This window comes from Oncorhynchus kisutch, linkage group LG24 (assembly GCF_002021735.2).
Source record: "Oncorhynchus kisutch isolate 150728-3 linkage group LG24, Okis_V2, whole genome shotgun sequence".
In the NCBI taxonomy this organism is placed as follows: Eukaryota; Metazoa; Chordata; class Actinopteri; order Salmoniformes; family Salmonidae; genus Oncorhynchus; species Oncorhynchus kisutch.
In genome coordinates, this window is record NC_034197.2 from 20519882 (window position 1) to 20541610 (window position 21729).

At 43.3% G+C, this 21729-nt stretch overlaps 1 protein-coding gene across 1 annotated transcript; it reads left to right on the plus strand.

Annotated features, from left to right (window-relative positions):
- The first annotated feature begins 10774 nt into the window (after positions 1-10774).
- ttll10 (tubulin tyrosine ligase-like family, member 10) lies at positions 10775-19838 on the plus strand. The gene is made up of 11 exons (XM_020459994.2): positions 10775-11190; positions 11711-11873; positions 11988-12106; positions 12322-12442; positions 12746-12831; positions 16283-16469; positions 17125-17296; positions 17840-17980; positions 18198-18314; positions 18435-18528; positions 18844-19838. Exons 1-11 carry the CDS (start codon positions 10896-10898, stop codon positions 19677-19679), a joined length of 2331 nt encoding a protein of 776 aa, XP_020315583.2. The 5' UTR covers positions 10775-10895; the 3' UTR covers positions 19680-19838.
- The last annotated feature ends 1891 nt before the right edge of the window (positions 19839-21729 follow it).

Below are 21729 nucleotides of genomic sequence, written 5' to 3' on the forward strand. Positions count from 1 at the left end.
GCCAAAAACAAAGAAATTGAAAACACAGACTTTCCCACCCAAGTCACACCCTGACCTTACCAAACATAGAAACTAATAAGGAACTCAAAGGTCAGGGCATGACAGTATCATCCCCCCAAAGGTGCGGACTCCGGCTGCAAACCTGAACCTATAGGGGAGGGTCCGGGTGGGCATCTACTCTCAGTGGAGGCTCCGGTGCGGGACGCAGACCCCGCTACGCTTGAGGCTCCCCCCACTTCGGTGGCGCTTCTGGTGCAGGGATCGTTGCCGGGACCTCCAGACCATAGATCGTCGTCGAGGGACTCCAGGCTAAGAACTCCTCCTGTAAGCTCCGGACTGGAGACTCTCGCTGGAGGCTCCGGACTGGGAACCGTCGCTGCAGGCTCCGGACTGGGAACCGTCGCTGGAGGCTCCGGACTGGGGACTATCACTGCAGGCTCCGGACTGGGGACCGTCGCTGGAGGCTCCGGACTGGGGACTGTCGCTGGAGGCTCCGGACTGGGGGCCGTCACTGGAGGCTCCTTTCCCTGGATCACCACTGCAGGCTTTGTGCCATGGATCATCACTGCAGGCTCCGGGCCATGGATCATCACTGGAGGCTTCGTGCCATGGATCACCACTGGAGGCTTCGTGCCATGGATCATCACTGGAGGCGTCCTGGCTGAATACCCCCTGTAGCATGGCAAGTGCGGGGAGCTGGAACAGGCCGCACATAAGCAAACAGGAAAATGCTCATCCAGAGGCAGAGCTCCTAGTGGCCGGGGACTTTAATGCAGGGAAATTTAAATCAGTTTTACCTAATTTCTATCAGCATGTTAAATGTGCAACCAAAGGAAGAAAAAAATCAAGACCACCTTTACTCCACACACAGAGACGCATACAAAGCTCTCCCTCGCCCTCCATTTGGCAATTCTGACCATAATTCTCTCCTCCTGATTCCTGCTTACAAGCTCAAATTAAAGCAGAAAACACCAATGACTCAGTCTAAAAAAGTGGTTAGATGAAGCAGATGTTAAACTACAGGACTGCTTTGCTAGCACAGACTGGAATATGTTCCGGGATTCTTCTGATGGCATTGAGGAGTACACCACATCAGTCAGCGGCTTTATCAGTAAGTGCATCGAGGACGTCATCCCCACAGTGACTGTACGTACATACCCCAACCAGAAGCCATGGATTACAGGCAAAATTCGCACTGAGCTAAAGGGTAGAGCTGCCGCTTTCAAGGAGCAGGACTCTAACCTGGAAGCTTATAAGAAATCTGCTATGCCCTCCAACGAACCATCAAACAGGCAAAGCGTCAATACAGGACTAAGATTGAATCATACTACACCGGCTTCGACGCTCGTCGGATGTGGCAGGGCTTGCAAACTATTACAAAGAGAAGCACAGCCGAGAGCTGCCCAGTGACACAAGCCTACCAGATGAGCTAAATAACTTCTATGCTTGGTTCGAGGCAAGTAACACTGAAACATGCATGAGACCATCAACTGCTCCGGGTTTGACTTTGATCACGCTCTCCGCATCCGATGTGAGTAAGACCTTCAAATAGGTCAACATTCACAAGGTCGCAGGGCCAGACGGATTACCAGGACGTGTACAGCACGCGCTGACCAACTGGAAAGTGTCTTCACTGACATTTTCAACCTCTGAGTCTGTAATACCAACATGTTTAAAGCAGACCACCATAGCCCCTGTGCCCAAGAACACTAAGGTAACCTGCCTAAATAACTACTGACCCATAGCACTCACGTCTGTAGCCATGAAATGCTTTGAAAGACTGGTCATGGCTCACATCAACACCATCATCCCAGAAACCCTAGACCCACTGCAATTTGCATACCACACCAACAGATCCACAGATGATGCAATCTCTACTGCACTCCACACTGCCCTTTCACACCTGGACAAAAGGAACACCTATGTGAGAATGCTATTCATTGACTACAGCTCAGCATATAGCGCCGCTATTGCTATTTACTGCTGCTCTTTCATTATTTGTTATTCTTATCTCTTACTTTTTTTGGGGGGGGGGGTATTTTCATAAAACTACATTGTTGGACAAGGGTTTGTAAGTAAGCACTTCACTGCTTACTTACAAACCCTTGTCCAACAATGTAGTTTTATCTATAGCAGTCTACAGCTGTTGTACTCGGCGCATGTGACAAATAAAATATAATTTGATTTGATTAAGTGGAGAGTCAAAATGGATAGTCTAAACTTGGATGAACAATTGTAATGTTAAAGAAACAGCTAGCTAGCTAAAACAATTAGAAACAATTAGGCAAAAAACATACAGTATCTGAACCACCATAAAAGCATGAGTTATAAGTTTGCCAACTAGCTACAGCCATGTTAAATTAACAGAGACAAGGAATAGGCCTAGCTACCTTAGTACAATCTATAGCTGATCTAGCTAGCATAATAAGGTGAGAAACCTAACGTAAACTCACTCACTTTTGTACATCGCCGTGGTCCCTACAATTGACCTTATTTTAGCGTCAAAAAACGTAATACTTCCAGATCAACTGTAATGTCAATACCATTGTGAATTTCTCCCCTTTCCAACAGAATTCATGCCGAGACCTCGACGCTGCCCGTTTCTGCATGATTGAAGAAGGCAATGAGCTCCTTCGGGTCTTTTTAAAAAATGGCGGGTGGGGAAGTGAAACTAATGCGTGGTAGTGAGAAGTAGAGGAGATGTGTGGGAAAACGCCTTTTTTTCACTCGATCTGTCCAACTTATCACCTTATCGCATCTAAAATGTAAATAAAACACTATAAAGAGTTTATATAACATGTGTCATTACATACCTATTTGAAGGTTTGTCGAATTTGAATCGGGTTTTTAGAGTGTTGCTAAAGTGATCTTCAGAGGTAGTCTAAACTGCAAATCAAATCAAATTTATTTATATAGCCCTTCGTACATCAGCTGATATCTCAAAGTGCGGTACAGAAACCCAGCCTAAAACCCCAAACAGCAAGCAATGCAGGTGTAGAAGCACGGTGGCTAGGAAAAACTCCCTAGAAAGGCCAAAACCTAGGAAGAAACCTAGAGAGGAACCAGGCTATGTGGGGTGGCCAGTCCTCTTCTGGCTGTGCCAGGTGGAGATTATAACAGAACATGGCCAAGATGTTCAAATGTTCATAAATGACCAGAATGGCCCAATAATAATAAGGCAGAACAGTTGAAACTGGAGCAGCAGCACGGCCAGGTGGACTGGGGACAGCAAGGAGTCATCATGTCAGGTAGTCCTGGGGCATGGTCCTAGGGCTCAGGTCCTCCGAGAGAGAGAAAGAAAGAGAGAAGGAGAGAATTAGAGAACGCACACTTAGATTCACACAGGACACCGAATAGGACAGGAGAAGTACTCCAGATATAACAAACTGACCCTAGCCCCCCGACACATAAACTACTGCAGCATAAATACTGGAGGCTGAGACAGGAGGTGTCAGGAGACACTGTGGCCCCATCCGAGGACACCCCCGGACAGGGCGCCAAACAGGAAGGATATAACCCCACCCACTTTGCCAAAGCACAGCCCCCACACCACTAGAGGGATATCTTCATCCACCAACTTACCATCCTGAGACAAGGCTGAGTAAACTTGGATGAAGTGGTTCTGAGATTGACGATCGCTTATGCTGTATGTTACGGCATGACACGTCACGATGTAATGGAGGGTCAGTTTTTTCAACTTTTCTCCAATACTATAGAGCCATTAGCATGTCGATCAACGCTTGAATAGAAACGTAGTTCACACCCCAGATTTTGAAGTCAACACAGTCGCTACAGTCCCATTAGTTTTCTTTGCAGCCTCGTTTGAATGTCGCGGTTGCGCACATTTGTACGGAATGGGGTGAGTATACGTTAGTTTTAGCAAGCTAGCTAAGCCAAGTTATCTACCTGATGTGAAACAATTCACCACACAGTAATGTTAATGTTAGGCTTACAGAAGACAAGCTTTCTACAGGCACTGACATAGCTAGCTAGCTTGCAAAACTTCAACACAAATCTGAAATGTTTGCTATCACACACAACACAGGAAATTTCTTTACAACTTTACAACTTTACAACTTAACTTCTACAAGGAGAATCCCTCCAAATAATGGGTCGCCCCTACCCGGGCTCGAACCAGGGACCCTCTGCACACACAGACAACTGACACCCACGAAGCAACGTTACCCATCGCTCCACAAAAGCGGCGGGGAACAACTACCTCAGGTCTCAGAGCGAGTGACATAACCGATTGAAATGCTATTAGCACGCACCATGGCTAACGAGCTCGCCATTTCACACTGCGTACACTCACCCCCCCTTTTGACCTCCTCCTTTTCCGCAGCAAACAGTAATCCGGGTCAACAGCATCAATGTAACAGTATAGCTCTCCTCGCCCCTACCTGGGCTCGAACCAGGGACCCTCTGCACACATCAACTGACACCAACGAAGCATCGTTACCCATCGCGCCACAAAAGCCAGGGCCCTTGCAGAGCAGGGAGAACAAATCAAATCAAATCAAATCAAATGTATTTATATAGCCCTTCGTACATCAGCTGATATCTCAAAGTGCTGTACAGAAACCCAGCCTAAAACCCCAAACAGCAAGCAATGCAGGTGTAGAAGCACGGTGGCTAGGAAAAACTCCCTAGAAAGGCCAATACCTAGGAAGAAACCTAGAGAGGAACCAGGCTATGTGGGGTGGCCAGTCCTCTTCTGGCTGTGCCGGGTGGAGATTATAACAGAACATGGTCAAGATGTTCAATGTTCATAAATGACCAGCATGGTCGAATAATAATAAGGCAGAACAGTTGAAACTAGAGCAGCAGCACAGTCAGGTGGAAGTTGAAACTGGAGCAGCAGCATGGCCAGGTAGACTGGGGACAGCAAGGAGTCATCATGTCAGGTAGTCCTGGGGCATGGTCCTAGGGCTCAGGTCAGTTGAAACTGGAACAGCAGCATGGCCAGGTGGACTGGGGACAGCAAGGAGTCATCATGTCAGGTAGTCCTGGGGCATGGTCCTAGGGCTCAGGTCCTCCGAGAGAGAGAAAGAAAGAGAGAAGGAGAGAATTAGAGAACGCACACTTAGATTCACACAGGACACCGAATAGGACAGGAGAAGTACTCCAGATATAACAAACTGACCCCAGCCCCCCGACACATAAACTACTGCAGCATAAATACTGGAGGCTGAGACAGAGGGGTCAACTCCTTCAGGTCTCAGTGCGAGTGACGTCACCGATTTAAACACTATTAGCGCGCACCACCGCTAACTAGCTAGCCATTTCACATCAGTTACATAGAGACAATGACTAAAGGGTGCACTACAAATGCCTATCACTTCCTGGTGCAGGAAGCAGTTGGGATGATATGGAAATGGGCAAATATCCACATACACACACCTTCCACTGTCTCCAGCCAGTGACATGCATGCACACACATATACTCAGTCACTAATGGCAGATGGCGAGCCAAGGGATCGACAAGGCTGTATTTCAAACCTGTTATCCTTGTCCACCCATGCAGCACTTTGCACAGACTGTCTATCAGATGGCGGTTCTTTATTAAGGTGTGGCTGATATTGGCTGAACACAAACGAAACAGAAAGCACTTTTACACAAGTATATGGGAGGGTTCCATGTAAGAATTAGTGCTTAGAGTGTCTTCAATGTCCCACCAAGCACTGACAAAAGACTGTCTTATTAAAGAGATTTGTGGTCTTCTAAACTTAAATGTAGTACTTGCATACAGTTGAAGTCGGAAGTTTACATACACTTAGGTTGGAGTCATTAAAACTCGTTTTTCAACCACTCCACAAATTTCTTGTTAACAAACTATAGTTTTGGCACATCAGTTAGGTAATCTACTTTTTGCATGACACAAATAATATTTCCAACAATTGTTTACGGAAAGATTATTTCCCTTATAATTCACTGTATCACAATTCCGGTAGGTCAGACGTTTACATACACTAAGTTGACTGTGCCTTTAAACAGCTTGGAAAATTCCTGAAAATTATGTCATGGCTTTAGAAGCTTCTGATAGGCTAATTGACATCATTGGAGTCAATTGGAGGTGTACCTGTGGGCCTATTTCAAGGCCTACCTTCAAACTCAGTGCCTCTTTGCTTGATATCATGGGAAAATCAAAAGAAATCAGCAGCCAAAAAATTGTTGACCTCCACAAGTCTGGTTCATCATTGGGAGCAATTTCCTAAAGCCTGAAGGTACCACGTTCATCTGTAAAAACAATAGTACACAAGTATAACCACCATGGCAACACGCAACCGTCATGCCGCTCAGGAAGGAGACAGGTTCTGTCTCCTAGAGATGAACGTACTTTGGTGCGAAAAGTGCAAATCAATCCCAGAACAACAGCAAAGGACCTTGTGAAGATGCTGGAGGAAACAGGTACAAACGTATCTATATCCACAGTAAAACGAGTCCTATATCGACATAACCTGAAAGGCCGCTCAGCAAGGAAGAAGCCACTGCTCCAAAAAAAAACATAAAGCCAGACTACGGTTTGCAACTGCACATGGGGATAAAGATCGTACTTTTTGGAGAAATGTCCTCTGGTCTGATGAAACAAAAATAGAACTGTTTGGCCATAATGACCATCGTTATGTTTGGAGGAAAAAGGGGGAGGCTTGCAAGCTGAAGAACACCATCTCAACCGTGAAGCACGGGGGTGGCAGCATCATGTTGTGGGTGTGCTTTGCTACAGGAGTGACTGGTGCACATGAGGTAAGACAATTATGTGGATATATTGAAGCAACATCTCAAGACATCAGTCAGGAAGTTAAAGCTTGGTCACAAATGGGTCTTCCAAATGGACAATGACCCCATGCTTACTTCTAAAGTTGTGGCAAATTGGCTTAAGAACAACAAAGTCAAGGTATTGGAGTGCCCTGACCTCAATCCTATAGCAAATATGTGGGTAGAACTGAAAAAGCATGTGCGAGCAGAGGCCTACACACCTGACTCAGTTACACCAGCTCTGTCAGGAGGAATGGGCCAAAATTCACCAAATGTATTGTGGGAAGCATGTGGAAGGCTACCAGAAACGTTTGACCCAAGTTCAACAATTTAAAGGCAATGCTACCAAATACTAATTGAGTGTATGTAAACTTCTGACGCACTGGGAATGTGCTGTAAGAAATAAAATCTGAAATAAATCATTCTCTCTACTATTATTCTGACATTCAACATTCTTAAAATAAAGTGGTGATTCTAACTGACCTAAGACAGGGGATTTTTACTCGGATTAAATGTCAGGAATTGTGGAAAAACGGAGTTTAAATGTATTTGGCTAAGGTGTACGTAAATTTCCGACTTCAACTGTATATATGGAAAATGTATTGGTGTATTTTTGGCCACTACTCGCTTTGGCCATTATTTGCCAACATTTATATTCACAATTGTAAAAATGTTTAATTCATGGGTCGTTCCACCAATTCAGTACATTTGATTGCGCCTTATTTGAACATTTTGTCATAAAGAGCACGTTTAACTTAATAAAAAACAAGTTTTCCCATTTCAAGAAATTACTACAGTAAGTGCCTATTAAGTGCCAAATAAAGTAACAGCAACAGGGTTGATGATTTCATCATAAATCAGCCATAAATCCCTTTGAGACAGGGGGACTAGGAGCTTGTTGTGCGCTGTAAACCCCAAGGCATTTTTAACTCAAATACTGTTAGTAAGTTGTACTCAAAGTCATTATTACTTCAAATGTTTATGTGGCACTGACTCAAAACTAATTGAGAAGTCGCACAAACTAATTTAAAAACTTTTTTCCCAGCATGCTATACTGCAGGTAGATATTTTGGCAGTGCGCGTGTATTCATGGATGCCAAGGGTAGCCAGGATTCCCCCCAAATTTGACCAATCATTTGAGTATTTTTGTAATCTTTCATTTTTCAGTGTTTGTCTAGATTAGTGTGGAAGAACTTGATAGCCCTGTACAGAGCCTTGACGTCAACCCCATCGAACACATTTGGGATGAATTGGAATGCCAACTGCAAACCATGCCTAATCGCCCTAATGCTCTTGTAGCTGAATGGAGGCAAGTTCCCACAGCAATGTTCCAACATCTAGTGGAAAGCCTTCCCAGAATAGTGGAGGCTTTTAAAACAGCAAAACGGGGACCAACCCCATATTAATGCCCATGATTTTGGAATGAGATGTTTGACGAGCAGGTGTCCACATACTTTTGGTCATGTAATGTATATAAACAAAATCAAACAAGATCCTATAAGATACCAGGAGTATCTTAAGAAACAAAAAGAAAGATAACTCAGGAGAAAATAAAGTGGTGAACTGAAATCCATCTCACAACTTTCCCAGCAAAAAATAAAAGAAAAAGAAGATCAACTATCCAGAAAATTGTGGTTATGGAGTCAAACCTGTAAAGGAACACACCACCACACTCACCTGAAGTCTTACAGCTATAGAATCATGACCTAACTGCCCCTCAAATGACTCCACATCTACTGTATGTGATTGTTTTGGCCCATGCACAAACCGGGATAATTCAACAAATAGAGGCAGACAAAGTACAACCTTCCACCTGCACAGCACCACAGGCATATCCTAGCGCAATACATCACATTGCAGACATACATGAGGGACTGATTGGAAAGTGGTGATGTGAAATATGATGAAGACCCTTACCCTGGTATTATACATAACGTTGATGCAGAGAGCTGTGCTCGAGTCAAGATAATGAGTTATGTGGGAGCCAACCAATTATTTTGGCCAATGAAAGAGGACATTATATGGTACCAACCAGAGAATGTGCTTGGGCTTGTCCCTGAGCCACATCCAGCTACAAAACGACATATGATGCTTGATGGCACAGTCTGGGAGGAAATGTACTCTCTCGTTAAGAAATAGAGTGCATTAAGGGCATTAAGGTCCATATCGAATCTTGAGTGAGCACACACCTGTCCCATGAGTCTGTATCAATAGACTGCAGGCAGTGAACAATCATTTGTTAAAACTTCTTCAGGCTCGGGTCACATTATATTCAAGGAAACTTCCTTTAATATTTGTATATATTTATTTAACTAGGCAAGTCAGTTAAGAACAAATTCTTATTTACAATGACAGCCTAGGAAAAGTGGGTTAACTGCCTAGATTCAGGGGCAGAAGGACAGATTTTTACCTTGTCAGCTCTGGGATTTGATCTAGCAATCTTTTGGTTCCTGACCCAATGCTCTAACCACTAGGCTACCTGCCACCCCAGGTATAACAGGCCTTTAAAATTAAATATTGCTGTACAATTTCTACTTAAAATATCAAGGGCCGCAAAAGGCACTCATTTTGTGGAAAGACCCTCATAACAGTCAAATCCACAATCAGACAACAGTATATTGTAGGTTTGCATGGCTGTTAGATGCAACGGCACCACTCCCAGTAAATTATCATGGTGTTCGGAGGTAGGGGGAGGATTAGTGGTAATTGCCAACTGTGACTGGGTGGGTCCTCTGTAGGCAAATGGTTGAGATGGGAGTGATTACTGGATTTAAAAAAGGGGCAGGCAAATTTTATGGGGGGGAGAAAAAAGGAAACCTTAACTTCTTTAACTACCTACCAGTATTTGCCAGTACACCCCCCCCCCCCCCCCCACACACACACAAACATTGCTAAAATGAATACAAGTTAAACATATTTATTTTTAGATCACTACTTATTAAATTGAGTCTGGAAAGAATGGGACATTTATGGAACAAAGACCCAAGACAATGTGTGATGATTATTACAACACAAAATGGAAAGAAATGCCCCCTGGATACTTTGATGTGTGCACCCTCCAGAAAATATTATTTGACACTTTTGCTAGATAAAATGCATTGGAAAACTGGCAAATCCATTTTGATTGACACTCTGTTCTCATATTACTATAGAAGCCACACCACAGGCTTACTGGCAATTAATATTGAATGACACTACACTTGGAGGTGGGGTGTATGTGGGATTCATATCCTTGACTAGTATATCTTGTGGTGGTATTGTTGCAAGATTCAATCTAGAATTAGCAACTGTTGCCAAGGCACCCATTTCCCAGGCAACCAGTGGCTGTTTACACACTTTCCTAATCAGTTTGTCCTGCATTGGCTAAACTGGCTACCAGTGTGCCAGTAGTATTTTATACAGACCAAAACCTACATGGACTAACACTGAATTACAGCATATTGACTTACACTATTTCATTTGTGCATGGGCAATTTTTTTCTCCTTTTTAGGGCCTCATGTGGACCATTGGATGAAATGCATAAAAAGAAAAAGCTTTTGTTTTGGACCTAAATAGCTGCATGCATAGCTGAAATCTAAAGGCACCAGCTCAAGATAAGGTCAGAGGTCATCACTTACTGCCTACCCACTTCTGCTAACCACTCGATTCAGCAAATTGCTCAATAGGACGACATTTAATGCATTTTGCGATATATTAATTATTCTAATTACTTGTCCTTAACATTTTTATTAGCTATAAAGCATAAAGGAATAAAACTATTTGGCAAATGTACTAGGCTATGAATACAGTAAAATACAATTTGCTTGACATTGAGATTAAATTGCATTTTGTGAGTACATTTAAAAAATTGTATTTCTCAATAAAAAATAGAATAACAGACATGCAAGAAACTACAATTAAACAGCCATCCTTTTGAATCTTATCCATAGCTTTAGTTTCACACTCCAGTTAGTACTGAGTGCATGCTGAAGTGCAGCATGAGTCAGCTAACTCATGTCTCCAATCTTGAACAGGGGGGGGGTGTCACAGACTGCGAGAAGGAGAGGGGTAGTACGGTCCGGGTGCCATTCTCAATGGAAAAACTCCTGTTATAGTACTCCACTACTCCCACGATCTGGGTCAGCATCAGTGGCAAGTGATGTCATCTGAGAACATGGTTGAGCCCTGCCCTCAGGGCGAGACAGGGGTGAGAGGGCTCCCAGAAGCTCAGCTGACCTGTGGAGACAACACGCCCCCGGAGAGACAGAGCCAGAGAGGGACACAGGAGGAGGAGGTGGAAAACAGCGGGTCCCTGGCCGACAACAACAAGATACAGGAAGTGACATCAGAACCCAGTGAAGGGGTAGGCCAACTGCAGGAGGACCCACAGACAGGTCTCAGAGGTAACCAGGGGACGTCTGCAGCACGGAGGAGCGGGGAGGATGGAGGGCCAGGTGTGTGTGTGGAGAATGGTGGTATTCTGGTGGTTCAATTAAGTTTTTTTTCTCATCAGGTTCTAAAAATCTAATTTGTCTGTTAAAGTTTTCTGATAATAAGTAACAGGAGAGGCATATAAACGACCAGTTAGTCATACAGTGGTGAACAGTTCTCATATGCTTTAGTGAACAAAGATAAAAGAAAAGCTAGAATACTGAAATTAAAAGGAATGTTCAAAATCAGCACTCAGGAACTACAAAGCTGATGAAAGCAATATTATTTCTTATGGTTTAGTAAACAAGACTTTCCTATCTAGAGTTGCCACCATTTTAGTTACAGTACATATTGACACTTTTTGAATAGAATTTGGCACTCAGCAGTTCAAGTGTGTAAGCGTGCATGTTCTGTACGAGTGTACGCATGTGTGTGTTTACTTGTGTGTGTGTGTGTGTGTGTGTCTGTGTCTGTGTGTGTGTGTGTGTGTGCGCGCGTGTGTGTATGAGTGTGTGTTTTAATCCATATCTCTGGGTGCGGCAGGTGTGTGTCTGGAAGAGCAGTGCTTCAGTGGGAGCAGGAGGAGGTCTTCCCCCAGGGGGGTGGTGTTACTACCGTATCCAGAAAGGGAGAGGGACAGGCGGACAGAGGAGCCCAGGGGCCCCCGGTCTTTCTTCTTCTTTGGAGGAGGGAACGGAGCCTCCATGTAAGTCCCTCCCCTATTCCAATGAAGTGAAATGATAAGACAATTCAACTTAGGCCTTAATTCAATCTGTTGAGTGTAGCCATTTTTTGTATTGACTACTTTTATTCAATGTAGAGTAACCTCCTATTGTGAGAGCAGAGGATGGCAACGGATCTACGACAAGACTAGAGAAGACTTTAAACTCAAGTGGTGCGAGATCAAATCCCCAGTCACCTATTACAATTTCAGAGAAGGTAACTGTACTATACAAGCTCATATGGTTCACTCCACAGAGGTATCGATACAGTTACAGTTACATAACATGTTAATTCAGTCTTGAATATTTCATAATAAGTGGCAAATATATATCTGGGTTCAGTGTTTGAAATCTTGTCTCTTTTGTAGAAGACAATAGATATAAAATGACTATATGAAGGAGAATGGTTTTGAATATGTCATCATGTCGTAGGTGAACAGCTCCTTTACCAGATCCCCAACAACAAGGTGCTGACCACTAAGATCGGCCTCCTTAGCAGCCTTAGGGAGTATGACCGCTTCAGCAGCAAGGTCAACCACGGTCGGGGACTGAGGTGAGGCATCTGAGACAAAGAAGGTGCATAGACCTCTCACATTATAGTCCTGTAAAATACTGTATCTCTATAGAGTAGTTACTAATGTCTACTTCCAATGGTTACTTCATCTAATGGCTACTTCTATAATAACTTATGTTAGTTCCCTTTATTATTATTTTTTTTACTTCACTAGGGTATTGATTTTCCTGCATCTGTTTTAAATCCAGTATTGAAAATAAGATAACACTTTTCAAAAGTGGACTATCCCTTTAAGTAATACAGTGACCTTTCATCTAATGGCAATACTTCTCTGCCTTGTAGGAGGTTGAAAATTGAGGAGTTTTTCCCCACCACCTTCCGCATGGACATGAGAGATGAGAGAGAGGCTTTCTTTGCCCAGCAGGAAGGTAAAAATTGGCCTAAGTCAAATACAACGCCTCCAGTAACATGATAACAAGTCAGTACTAGCACACTACAGTACAGGTTCAACAAGATTCTGTAGGGGGCTACAGTTGAAAAAGCAACTTGTGCTTCATGGAAAAGACAATGAAGGCAAAGACAATGAAAACAAATAATGCGTAACTGACAGATGTGTGACACAATAGTTGTCCTGGCGATTTGAATGTATTATTATTTATTTATTTTTATGATGGAACGTTAAGGTACAGCACTTCAGTTCCCAGTAGGCTATTGTGATAAAATCACAAAAGAAACCTGTTGTGTTGCTATAGAGAAATGTTGGCAGAGGGCATGTCTGAGAGACATGTAGTGAAAAGCCATGACACCCACAGTCCTTTAACAGTGGCTACCGCCTCACTGTAGCAGGCCTTCCACCATTGCTCTCCACCTCATTTCAAAGCTGTTCATTTCAAAATTCAAAAGGCACTCACACATCTGAGCTGTCTTTGTTGCAGGTGCATGGTAACAGTTGAATAACATGAGAAAAAAAGAAGAAACCTGCACACTGCTCTTGTCAGTATCACTGCTCTTTATTAATCTTTAGGTATTGGCCTCAAGGCATTTCGAAACCTGTTAATTTCACCTTCTGCAGTTAGGTTTGTTAAAGAGGCGGAAGGGTTGAAGAAGAAACTATGACACAGTCAGTTCTCCCAGTTCTCCCACACCAATAGCACAAGTAGACTTATGACTCAGCTGCCATAGAAGAAGGATGAAGAAGATGAAGAAGGAAGAAACTTGCAATGTGTATCATCATAAAGTTAATAGTAACTTTAATTCTAAAAGTTAAAGGATAAATCCACTCAAAAACTATATTTTGGTATTTTTTCATTAGTCCATTGTTAATACAGACCCCAAATGTTTGCATGTCAGCAGTCAAGTTTTCAGGATGTTGGACTTTCAAGAAGCAAAGTGCCACTTGCCACACCATCATGATGATGCATTTTGTATCATCATGATGGTGTGGCAAGTGCCACTTTGCTTCTTGAAAATCCTATAATTGTTCCTTTAAGTTAAGATGATGACAATGATACATCTGCATATTATAAATTGAAACAGCATCTCTCAAGCCTACGGCAAAATTACAACAATCAGGTGATCAGGTATAACACGCATAATGACAACAATAAGGTTTAGTCTGCTTTGTGACATAAATAACTAATTATTGTGACACTAATTATTGTGATTTATTACTGTTTTCTACATTGTAGAATAATAGTGAAGACATCAAAGCTATGAAAAAACACATATGGAATCATGTAGTAACCAAATAAGTGTTAAACAAATCTAAATATAATTTTATATTTTATATTCTTCAAAGCAGCCCCCCTTTGCCTTGATGACAGCTTTGCACACTCTTGGGATTCTCTCAACCAGCTTCACCTGGAAAGATTTTCCAACAGTCTTGAAGGTGTTCCCACATATGCTGTGCACTTGTTGGCTGCTTTCCTTCACTCCACGGTCAAACTCATCCCTGACCTTATCAATTGGGTTGAGGTTGGGTAATTGTGGAGGCCAGGTCATCTGATGCAGCACTCCATCACTCTCATCTCTTGGACAAATTGTCCTTACACAGCCTGGAGGTGTGTTGGGTCATGGTCTTGTTGAAAAACAAATGATAGTCCCACTAAGCGCAAACCAGATGGGATGCTGTATCGCTGCAGAATGCTCTGGTAGCCATGCTGGTTAAGTGTGCCTTGAATTCTAAATAAATCACAGATAGTGTCACCAGCAAAGCATCCCCACACCATCCCACCTCCTCCTCCATGCTTCACGGTGGGAACCACACATGCAGAGATTTTATTTTATTTGACCTTTATTTAACTAGGCAAGTCAGTTAAGAACAAATTCTTATTTTCAATGACGGCCTAGAAACAGTGGGTTAACTGCCTTGTTCAGGGGCAAAATAACAGATTTTTACCGTGTCAGCTCGGGGACTTGATCTTGCAACCTTTTGGTTACTAGTCCAACTCTCTAACCACTAGGTTACCTGCCACCCCTATCATCTGTTCATCTACTCTGCATCTCACAAAGACACGGCGGTTAAAACCAAAAATCTCAAATTTGGACTCATCTTGGTCCAAGCAAGTCTCTTCTTATTGGTGTCCTTTAGTATTGGTTTCTTTGCAGCAATTTGACCATGAAGGCCTGATTCACTCAGTCTTCTCTGAACAGTTGATGTTGAGATGTGTCTGTTACTTGAATTCTGGGAAGCATTTATTTGGGCTGCAATTTCTGAGGTTGGTGACTCTAATGAACTTATCCTCTGCAGCAGTTGCAAACCTGGGTCTTCCTTCCCGGTGGCGGTCCTCATGAGTGTCAGTTTTATCATAGCGCTTGATGGTTTCTCTGACTGCACTTCAATAAACTTTTAAAGTTCTTGAAATTTTCTGGATTGACTGAACTTCATGTCTTAAAGCAATGACGGACTGTCATTTCTATTTGCTTATTTTAGCTGATCTTGCCATAATATGGAACCTGCCTTTTACCAAATAGGGCAATCTCTGTATACCACCACTACCGTGTCACAACACAACTGATTGGCCCTAACACATTAAGATGGAAAGAAATTCTACAAATTAACTTTTAACAAGGCACACCTGTTAATTGAAATGCATTACAGGTGATTACCTCATGAAGCTGGTTGAGAGAATGCCAAGAATGTGCAAAGCTGTCATCAAGGCAAAGGGTCGTGTCACAAACGTTATAATAATTGGACCAAAGCGCAGCGTGATCTGGGTTCCACATCCTTTTATTTCTAAGTGAAACTCACAGCAAAACCAAAACAATAACTCTCAAAGCGAAACGTGAAGCTAATAATAGTGCTAACAGGCAACTATCCATAGTCAAGATCCCACAAAACACAAAAGGGGAAATGGCTGCCTAAATAGGATCCCTAATCAGAGACAGGCCAACATAGAAATATAAATCACCTAGATGACCCACCAAGACCTAACCAACATAGAGAATAAAAAGCTCTCTATGGTCAGGGCGTGACAGGTCGCTACTTTGAAGAATCTCTTTGTTTAACACTTTTTTGGTTACTATAAGATTCCATATGTGTTATTTCATAGTTTTGATGTCTTCACTATTATTCTACAATGTAGAAAAATGAATGAGTAGGCAGTGTCCAAACTTTTGACTGGTACTGTAGGTAATGTAGTCAGCAAAGGTGACATATAACTAATTTGTCTGCATAGTTCACATATTACTACAATTATTAAATGTCACTATTTTGAGATATTCTAATAAGACATTTAAAAAGCATTTCCACATCTGAGTTATATTGTTGCAGGTGCATGGGAATAATGCGAAAAAAGAAAGCACACTGCTCTTGCTCGTTTTAGTAGTTTCATTCAAGTTTACATGATATATTCTAATAAGACCATGTTGCGTTGCTAGGTATGTGTGATGAGGAGACAAGCATATGGATCTGTAAGCCCACGGGCCTCAACCAGGGGCGAGGCATCTTCCTCCTGAGGAGCCAGGAAGACGTCTCGGCCTTCAGACTCAAGCTGCAGAACATCGCAGAGACCCAGTGCAACAGGACGCTGCCTTTTCGCTTGCCCCAGGCACGCATCGTGCAGCAGTGGGTGAACACTAGGGCTGTGAACACTACTTTATAAGAACGTTCAATACTGTGTCTGCAAAACCAAAAGGAATTGCAGATTATACTATCATCAAATACATTCTATAATTCTGATTTATTCGATGTGGTTATACTGTAGTAATTCTCCATGAATTGCAAAACCGCCATGTTCAGTTGACGAATTGGATATATTATTACATTTCTACCAACAGAGGGAATGCAAGATCTGTTTTTAAAAGAGCGATGTACTAAAGACAGGTTGGTTTATTAGCAATAAAACCGACGCGTGCGCAGCTATGCGGCAAAACAGACGGTGTTGGCATAGATTGTTGCCAACACTATATATAAATAAAGTTTCACATAGAGCACCTCATCTCTCAAATACATCCTTACAGTTGTTGGTTAGCTAGCTCATGAATTTGAGACATTTGGCATAGACGAAACATCAGTCAAAACACCTCAAACAAGACATTGTTTTCGTGACGTTCTCAGCCTTGTATCTATTGCGACAAGGCTCTGGGCCTGTATTCAGAAAGAGTATGCATGCTGATCTAGGATCCGTTTTTCCTTATCATAATGAATACGATTATTTGGATAGCGGGGACGATCCTAGATCAGCCAAGTGGATTATAATGTATATCTAATGTTTCCTCAGGTATGTCCAGAACCCTCTGCTCTTAAAGGGGAGAAAGTTTGATGTGCGCTCCTATTTCCTCATTGCCTGCACCTCACCCTACATGGTATTTTTTCGCCATGGTTACGTGCGCTTGACCTGTGACCTTTATGACCCCAACTCCCCCAACCTTTCTTCCCATTTGACCAATCAGGTTAGTAGAAAAATATGCTTCTCTTTCTTGGTTTACAAAATTATTTTGCCTCCCCTGAGCAGGATAGTGTTTTTTTTTGTCATGAATCTTGTTCTGGAGGCAGCTCTGCAGAGTGGTCACTAGCTGATTTTAAACCACACTCTAACTCTAACCTTAACCACACTGTTAACCCTAATGTCTAACTCTAACCTTCAATGAAGACAAAAAGTAAAATAAAAAATAATGAATCTTTACAATATAGGCAATTTTGATATTGCAGTTGGCCTGTCTAAAGGGAAAATGATCAATTCTGCTCCAGGACAACTCATGACAATAAATATCAACCTGCTCCCCTGACCTGCAAGTTTAGTGATATAAGCAGAGTATTACTATTTCAGAATCAGGTTGTCAACAGATGCATCTCCATAGGATACTGCATGAAAATAGACCAGAAACCAGGTCAGAAAATAATGGTACCAATCAAGTCTCAAACTGTTGGCCCTGTAACAACTCCTCTCTCTGGCCATTCATGTGTATCCTGGTCCCCCTTTTGTTTCCCCACAGTACATGCAGAAGAAGAACCCTCTCTACAGCGTGCTGAAGGAGGAGACCGTCTGGTCCATGGATCGATTCAACACCTACGTCAATGACAAGCTCAGTGTTGCCAAGGGCCTGCCTAGGGACTGGGTGCTTGGTGCTTTCGCCGTGAGTTTTATAGTTTTTTTTTTAGGTTTACATCATGGTTAAGTTAACCCTTCAGGGACCAATTATGAAAGCATCATTGGTGTTATTTATAGTTAAGTGATGTGATTTTACTCCTGGGAGAGACTACAAATGACATCCTCTCCACCCACACCTTTGTGTCTGTCTGTCTGTCTGTCTGTTTGTTTGTCTTACCTTATGTCTGTTATCCATTCATTAGAAGCGAATGCAGCAGATCATGATCCACTGTTTCTTCGCTGTGAAAGCCAAGCTAGATCGTAAACTGGGGTACTTTGACCTGATTGGCTGTGATTTCATGATTGACGATGACTTTAAGGTCGGCAAAACACCTCATTGGTTTTTAATGTAAAGTGTGTGTGAGTTTCAAAGTATTTGTGAGCGGTTGGTCAAACTAACAGTTGATGTGCTTGCTGTGCCTTTGTCTGTCCTCATCTAGGTGTGGCTGTTGGAGATGAACTGTAACCCAGCCCTCCACACCAACTGTGAGGCCCTGAAGGAAGTGATTCCCAGTACTGTTGTGGAAACTTTGGGTGAGCACACACTACTGTTCACATGACTGGCTTAATTAGTTCTGTTGGACTATGATATTACCTCAAGAATTTGACAAGATATCCTCAAATGCAGCTGATCTCAGAAATAAACTCACTTCGGAAATACTTTTTTTATCTTTGTAATTCAAGATAACGAGATGATGTGTCGCCAGTTCCCCTTTAATTTGTTAGTTTGCCTGTGTGTGGCTTCTCTCTGTTTTTCTATTGGAGAGTTGAAAATAGCCTGATGTGTGATAGCTACTACCCAGCTGTAGGTTAGTCAGCCCTTACAGCCTTATGCCTTATCTCCTGTAGATCTGACTCTGGAGATCTTCAACAAGTGTCGCTGTGGACTGAAGCTGCTGCCACTGGCCAGCCAGAGGGACTTTGTGCTACTGTATGATGGCGAGACTGCCCATGTCCCTGTTCTCAGCCGCAGGAGCAAAACAGCAGTACCCCTCCAAGCCCAGCACCCAAAGAGTGTCTCCACCCAAATGCCCTTCACCACCAGCAGGACTCAGAAGACCGAGTCTGTAGCATCAGTGTCTCGGGAGAAGTCAGTGAGTGAAAACACATTTTCTCCTGTAGCCATGACGGCTGTCTTGGTACCCCTGACTGGCACTGATGCCACTGACCATCCTGCCCCTGTCACTACACACAATGATCCATTCCTGCAGACTGGTCCCAACCGACTCACGGGCCCAGCAGGGGCCCCCAGACCCCATCCCACCCACAAACCCAGTCCTCGGCCCCTCAAGCCAGCCCAAGCCCGCGTGGAGCTCCGGCTCAGCAAGTGCACCTGGCAGCGGCGATCAGGTAACTCAGAACATCGCAAGCCCTCAGATCTCCTGTTGGTGAAGGATACCTTCATGTCCCTGTCCACCCCAGCTCTGACTGAGGGCTCACGCTTCTCTATGAGACGCCTGCGGGGCACCAAAGCCTGCCAACCCGACCAGGAACAACCCTTCTGCTACTCCCTGAGGCCCACACAGTTCCGCCTGGCCAAGCCCGGCACCAGCAGCCCCGTGTGGACAGACAAACAGGACAAGGAAGGGGAACAGGAGGGAGGGGGTGGCCAGGAGCCCGGTGTAGACACACAGAGTACAGCCAAGGAAGAGAAAGAGGACAAAGAGCACAGGGAGGAGCTGTGATATACTCATACTGAGACACTCACACCTGTCAAAGTATAGGCTTAACGTTAATCATTTTGGTTTGTGGGTAACAATATGCATGGGTGAGGTTGGAACCTCGCCATGAAAGGAATCCTACTTTGCTTTTTATTACAGAATATTTTAAATTAATAAAGTATATTTCTCCCCTGAAAAACCCCAGATGATTCTGTCTTTTGATGCTTGAAATGTTTGAGGTGGCTTCAAAAATGCAATTGCACAACAGTATGACAACTGGTGAAATAGCACACAGGCAAATCTACGGTACCAGAGTAATACTGAGACTAAGATTTTTTACTTGAAATGTATCATAAACAAAAAACAATGATTGCAAAGTTACTAAATTTTGAACAGAAATGCAATGGTTCATTGAACCAGTCTAAAACTTTGCACATACACTGCTGCCATCTAGTGGACAAAATCTAAATTGAGCCTAACCTGGAATAGTACATCATGACCTTTCTCTTGCATTTCAATGGGAGACATTTTTTTTTTCTTTGTATTAGCTTTTACCAGATCTAATATGTTATATTCTAGTACATTATTTTCACATTTCCACAAACTTCCACAGAGTGTTTCCTTTCAAATGGTGACGAGATGACGATGACAGAGATGGTCGCCTCGCTTCAGGTCCTCAAAAAACTACTCAGTTCTTTGTTTTTTTATGTATTAGTTTATGTATTATTTTTTACATTGTTAGCCCAGGAAAACTCAAGTGTTATTACATACAGCCGGGAAGAACTATTGGATATAAAAGCAATGACAACTTACCAACATTACGACCAGGAATACGTATTTCCCGAAGCGGATCCTTTGTTCGGTCCTCCACCCTGAACATGGGATCTTATCCCAGAGGTCAACCCAAAACAACAAGGTCGCCGCAGGAAAGGCATTTTAACAAAGCTAACCTTAAGAGCTAGACTTCCTAAAGTCTATCAGCATTTCGAATGCGAGATACAGGCTGCTAGCATTCTGGAATATTGCTACTCTAACTTCTGCAATGCATACAAAGCCTTCCCCTGCCCAGCCTTCGGCAAATCTGACCATGACTCCATTTTGTTGCTCCCAGCCTATAGACAGAAACTAAAACAGGAAACGCCCGTGCTCAGGTCCGTCCAACACTGGTCTGACCAATCGGATTCCATGCTTCAGGATTGCTTCGATCACGTGGACTGGGATATGTTCCGGATAGCCTCAGACAACAACATTGATGTATACGCTAAAACATTTCCTAACCAGCATTTGCGCAAAACTGAAAGCACGAACCATCGCTTTTAATCATGGCAAGGCGATTGGAAACATGACCGAATACAAACAGTGCAGCTAATCCCTCCGCATGGCAATCAAACAAGCAAAGAGTCGGTATAGAAACAAAATAGAGTCGCAATTCAACGGCTCAAACACGAGACGTATGTGGCAGTCAATCACAGATTACAAAAAGAAAACCAGCCCTGTCACGGACAACGACGTCTTGCTCCCAGACAAATTAAACAACTCCTTTGCTCGCTTTGAGGACAATACAGTGCTACTGACACGGCCCGCTACCAAAGCCTGTGGGCTCTCCTTCTCCGTGTCCAATGTGAGTAAAACATTTAAACGTGTTAACCCTCGCAAGGCTGATGGCCCAGACGGCATCCCTAGCTGCGTCCTCAGAGCATGAGCAGACCAGCCGGCAGGTGTGCTTACGGACATATTCAATCAATCTCTATCCCAGTCTGTTGTCCCCACATGCTTCAAGATGGCCACCATTGTTGAACTAAATGAGTATCTCCCCTGTATCATCGCCTGGTACAGCTGTATCATCGCCTGGTACGGCAACTGCACCGCCCTCAACCTCAAGGCTCTCCAGAGGATAGTGCGGTCTACACAACACATCACCGGGGGCAATCTACCTGCCCTCCAGGACACCTACAGCACCCGATGTCATAGGAAGGCCAAAAAGATCATCAAGGACAATAACCACCTGAGCCACTTCCTGTTCACCATGCTATCATCCAGAAGGCGAGGTCAGTACAGGTGCATCAACGCTGGG

What these genes read in the sequence shown, in the direction of transcription:
- ttll10 (XM_020459994.2), top strand. Translation starts at nt 10,896, where the DNA reads ATGTCATCTGAGAACATGGTTGAGCCCTGCCCTCAGGGCGAGACAGGG. An exon ending in GGAGGGAACGGAGCCTCCAT is followed by an intron (nt 11,874 to 11,987) that starts GTAAGTCCCTCC and finishes TATTCAATGTAG; the next exon opens with AGTAACCTCCTATTGTGAGA. An exon ending in GGGTGCTTGGTGCTTTCGCC is followed by an intron (nt 17,981 to 18,197) that starts GTGAGTTTTATA and finishes TCCATTCATTAG; the next exon opens with AAGCGAATGCAGCAGATCAT.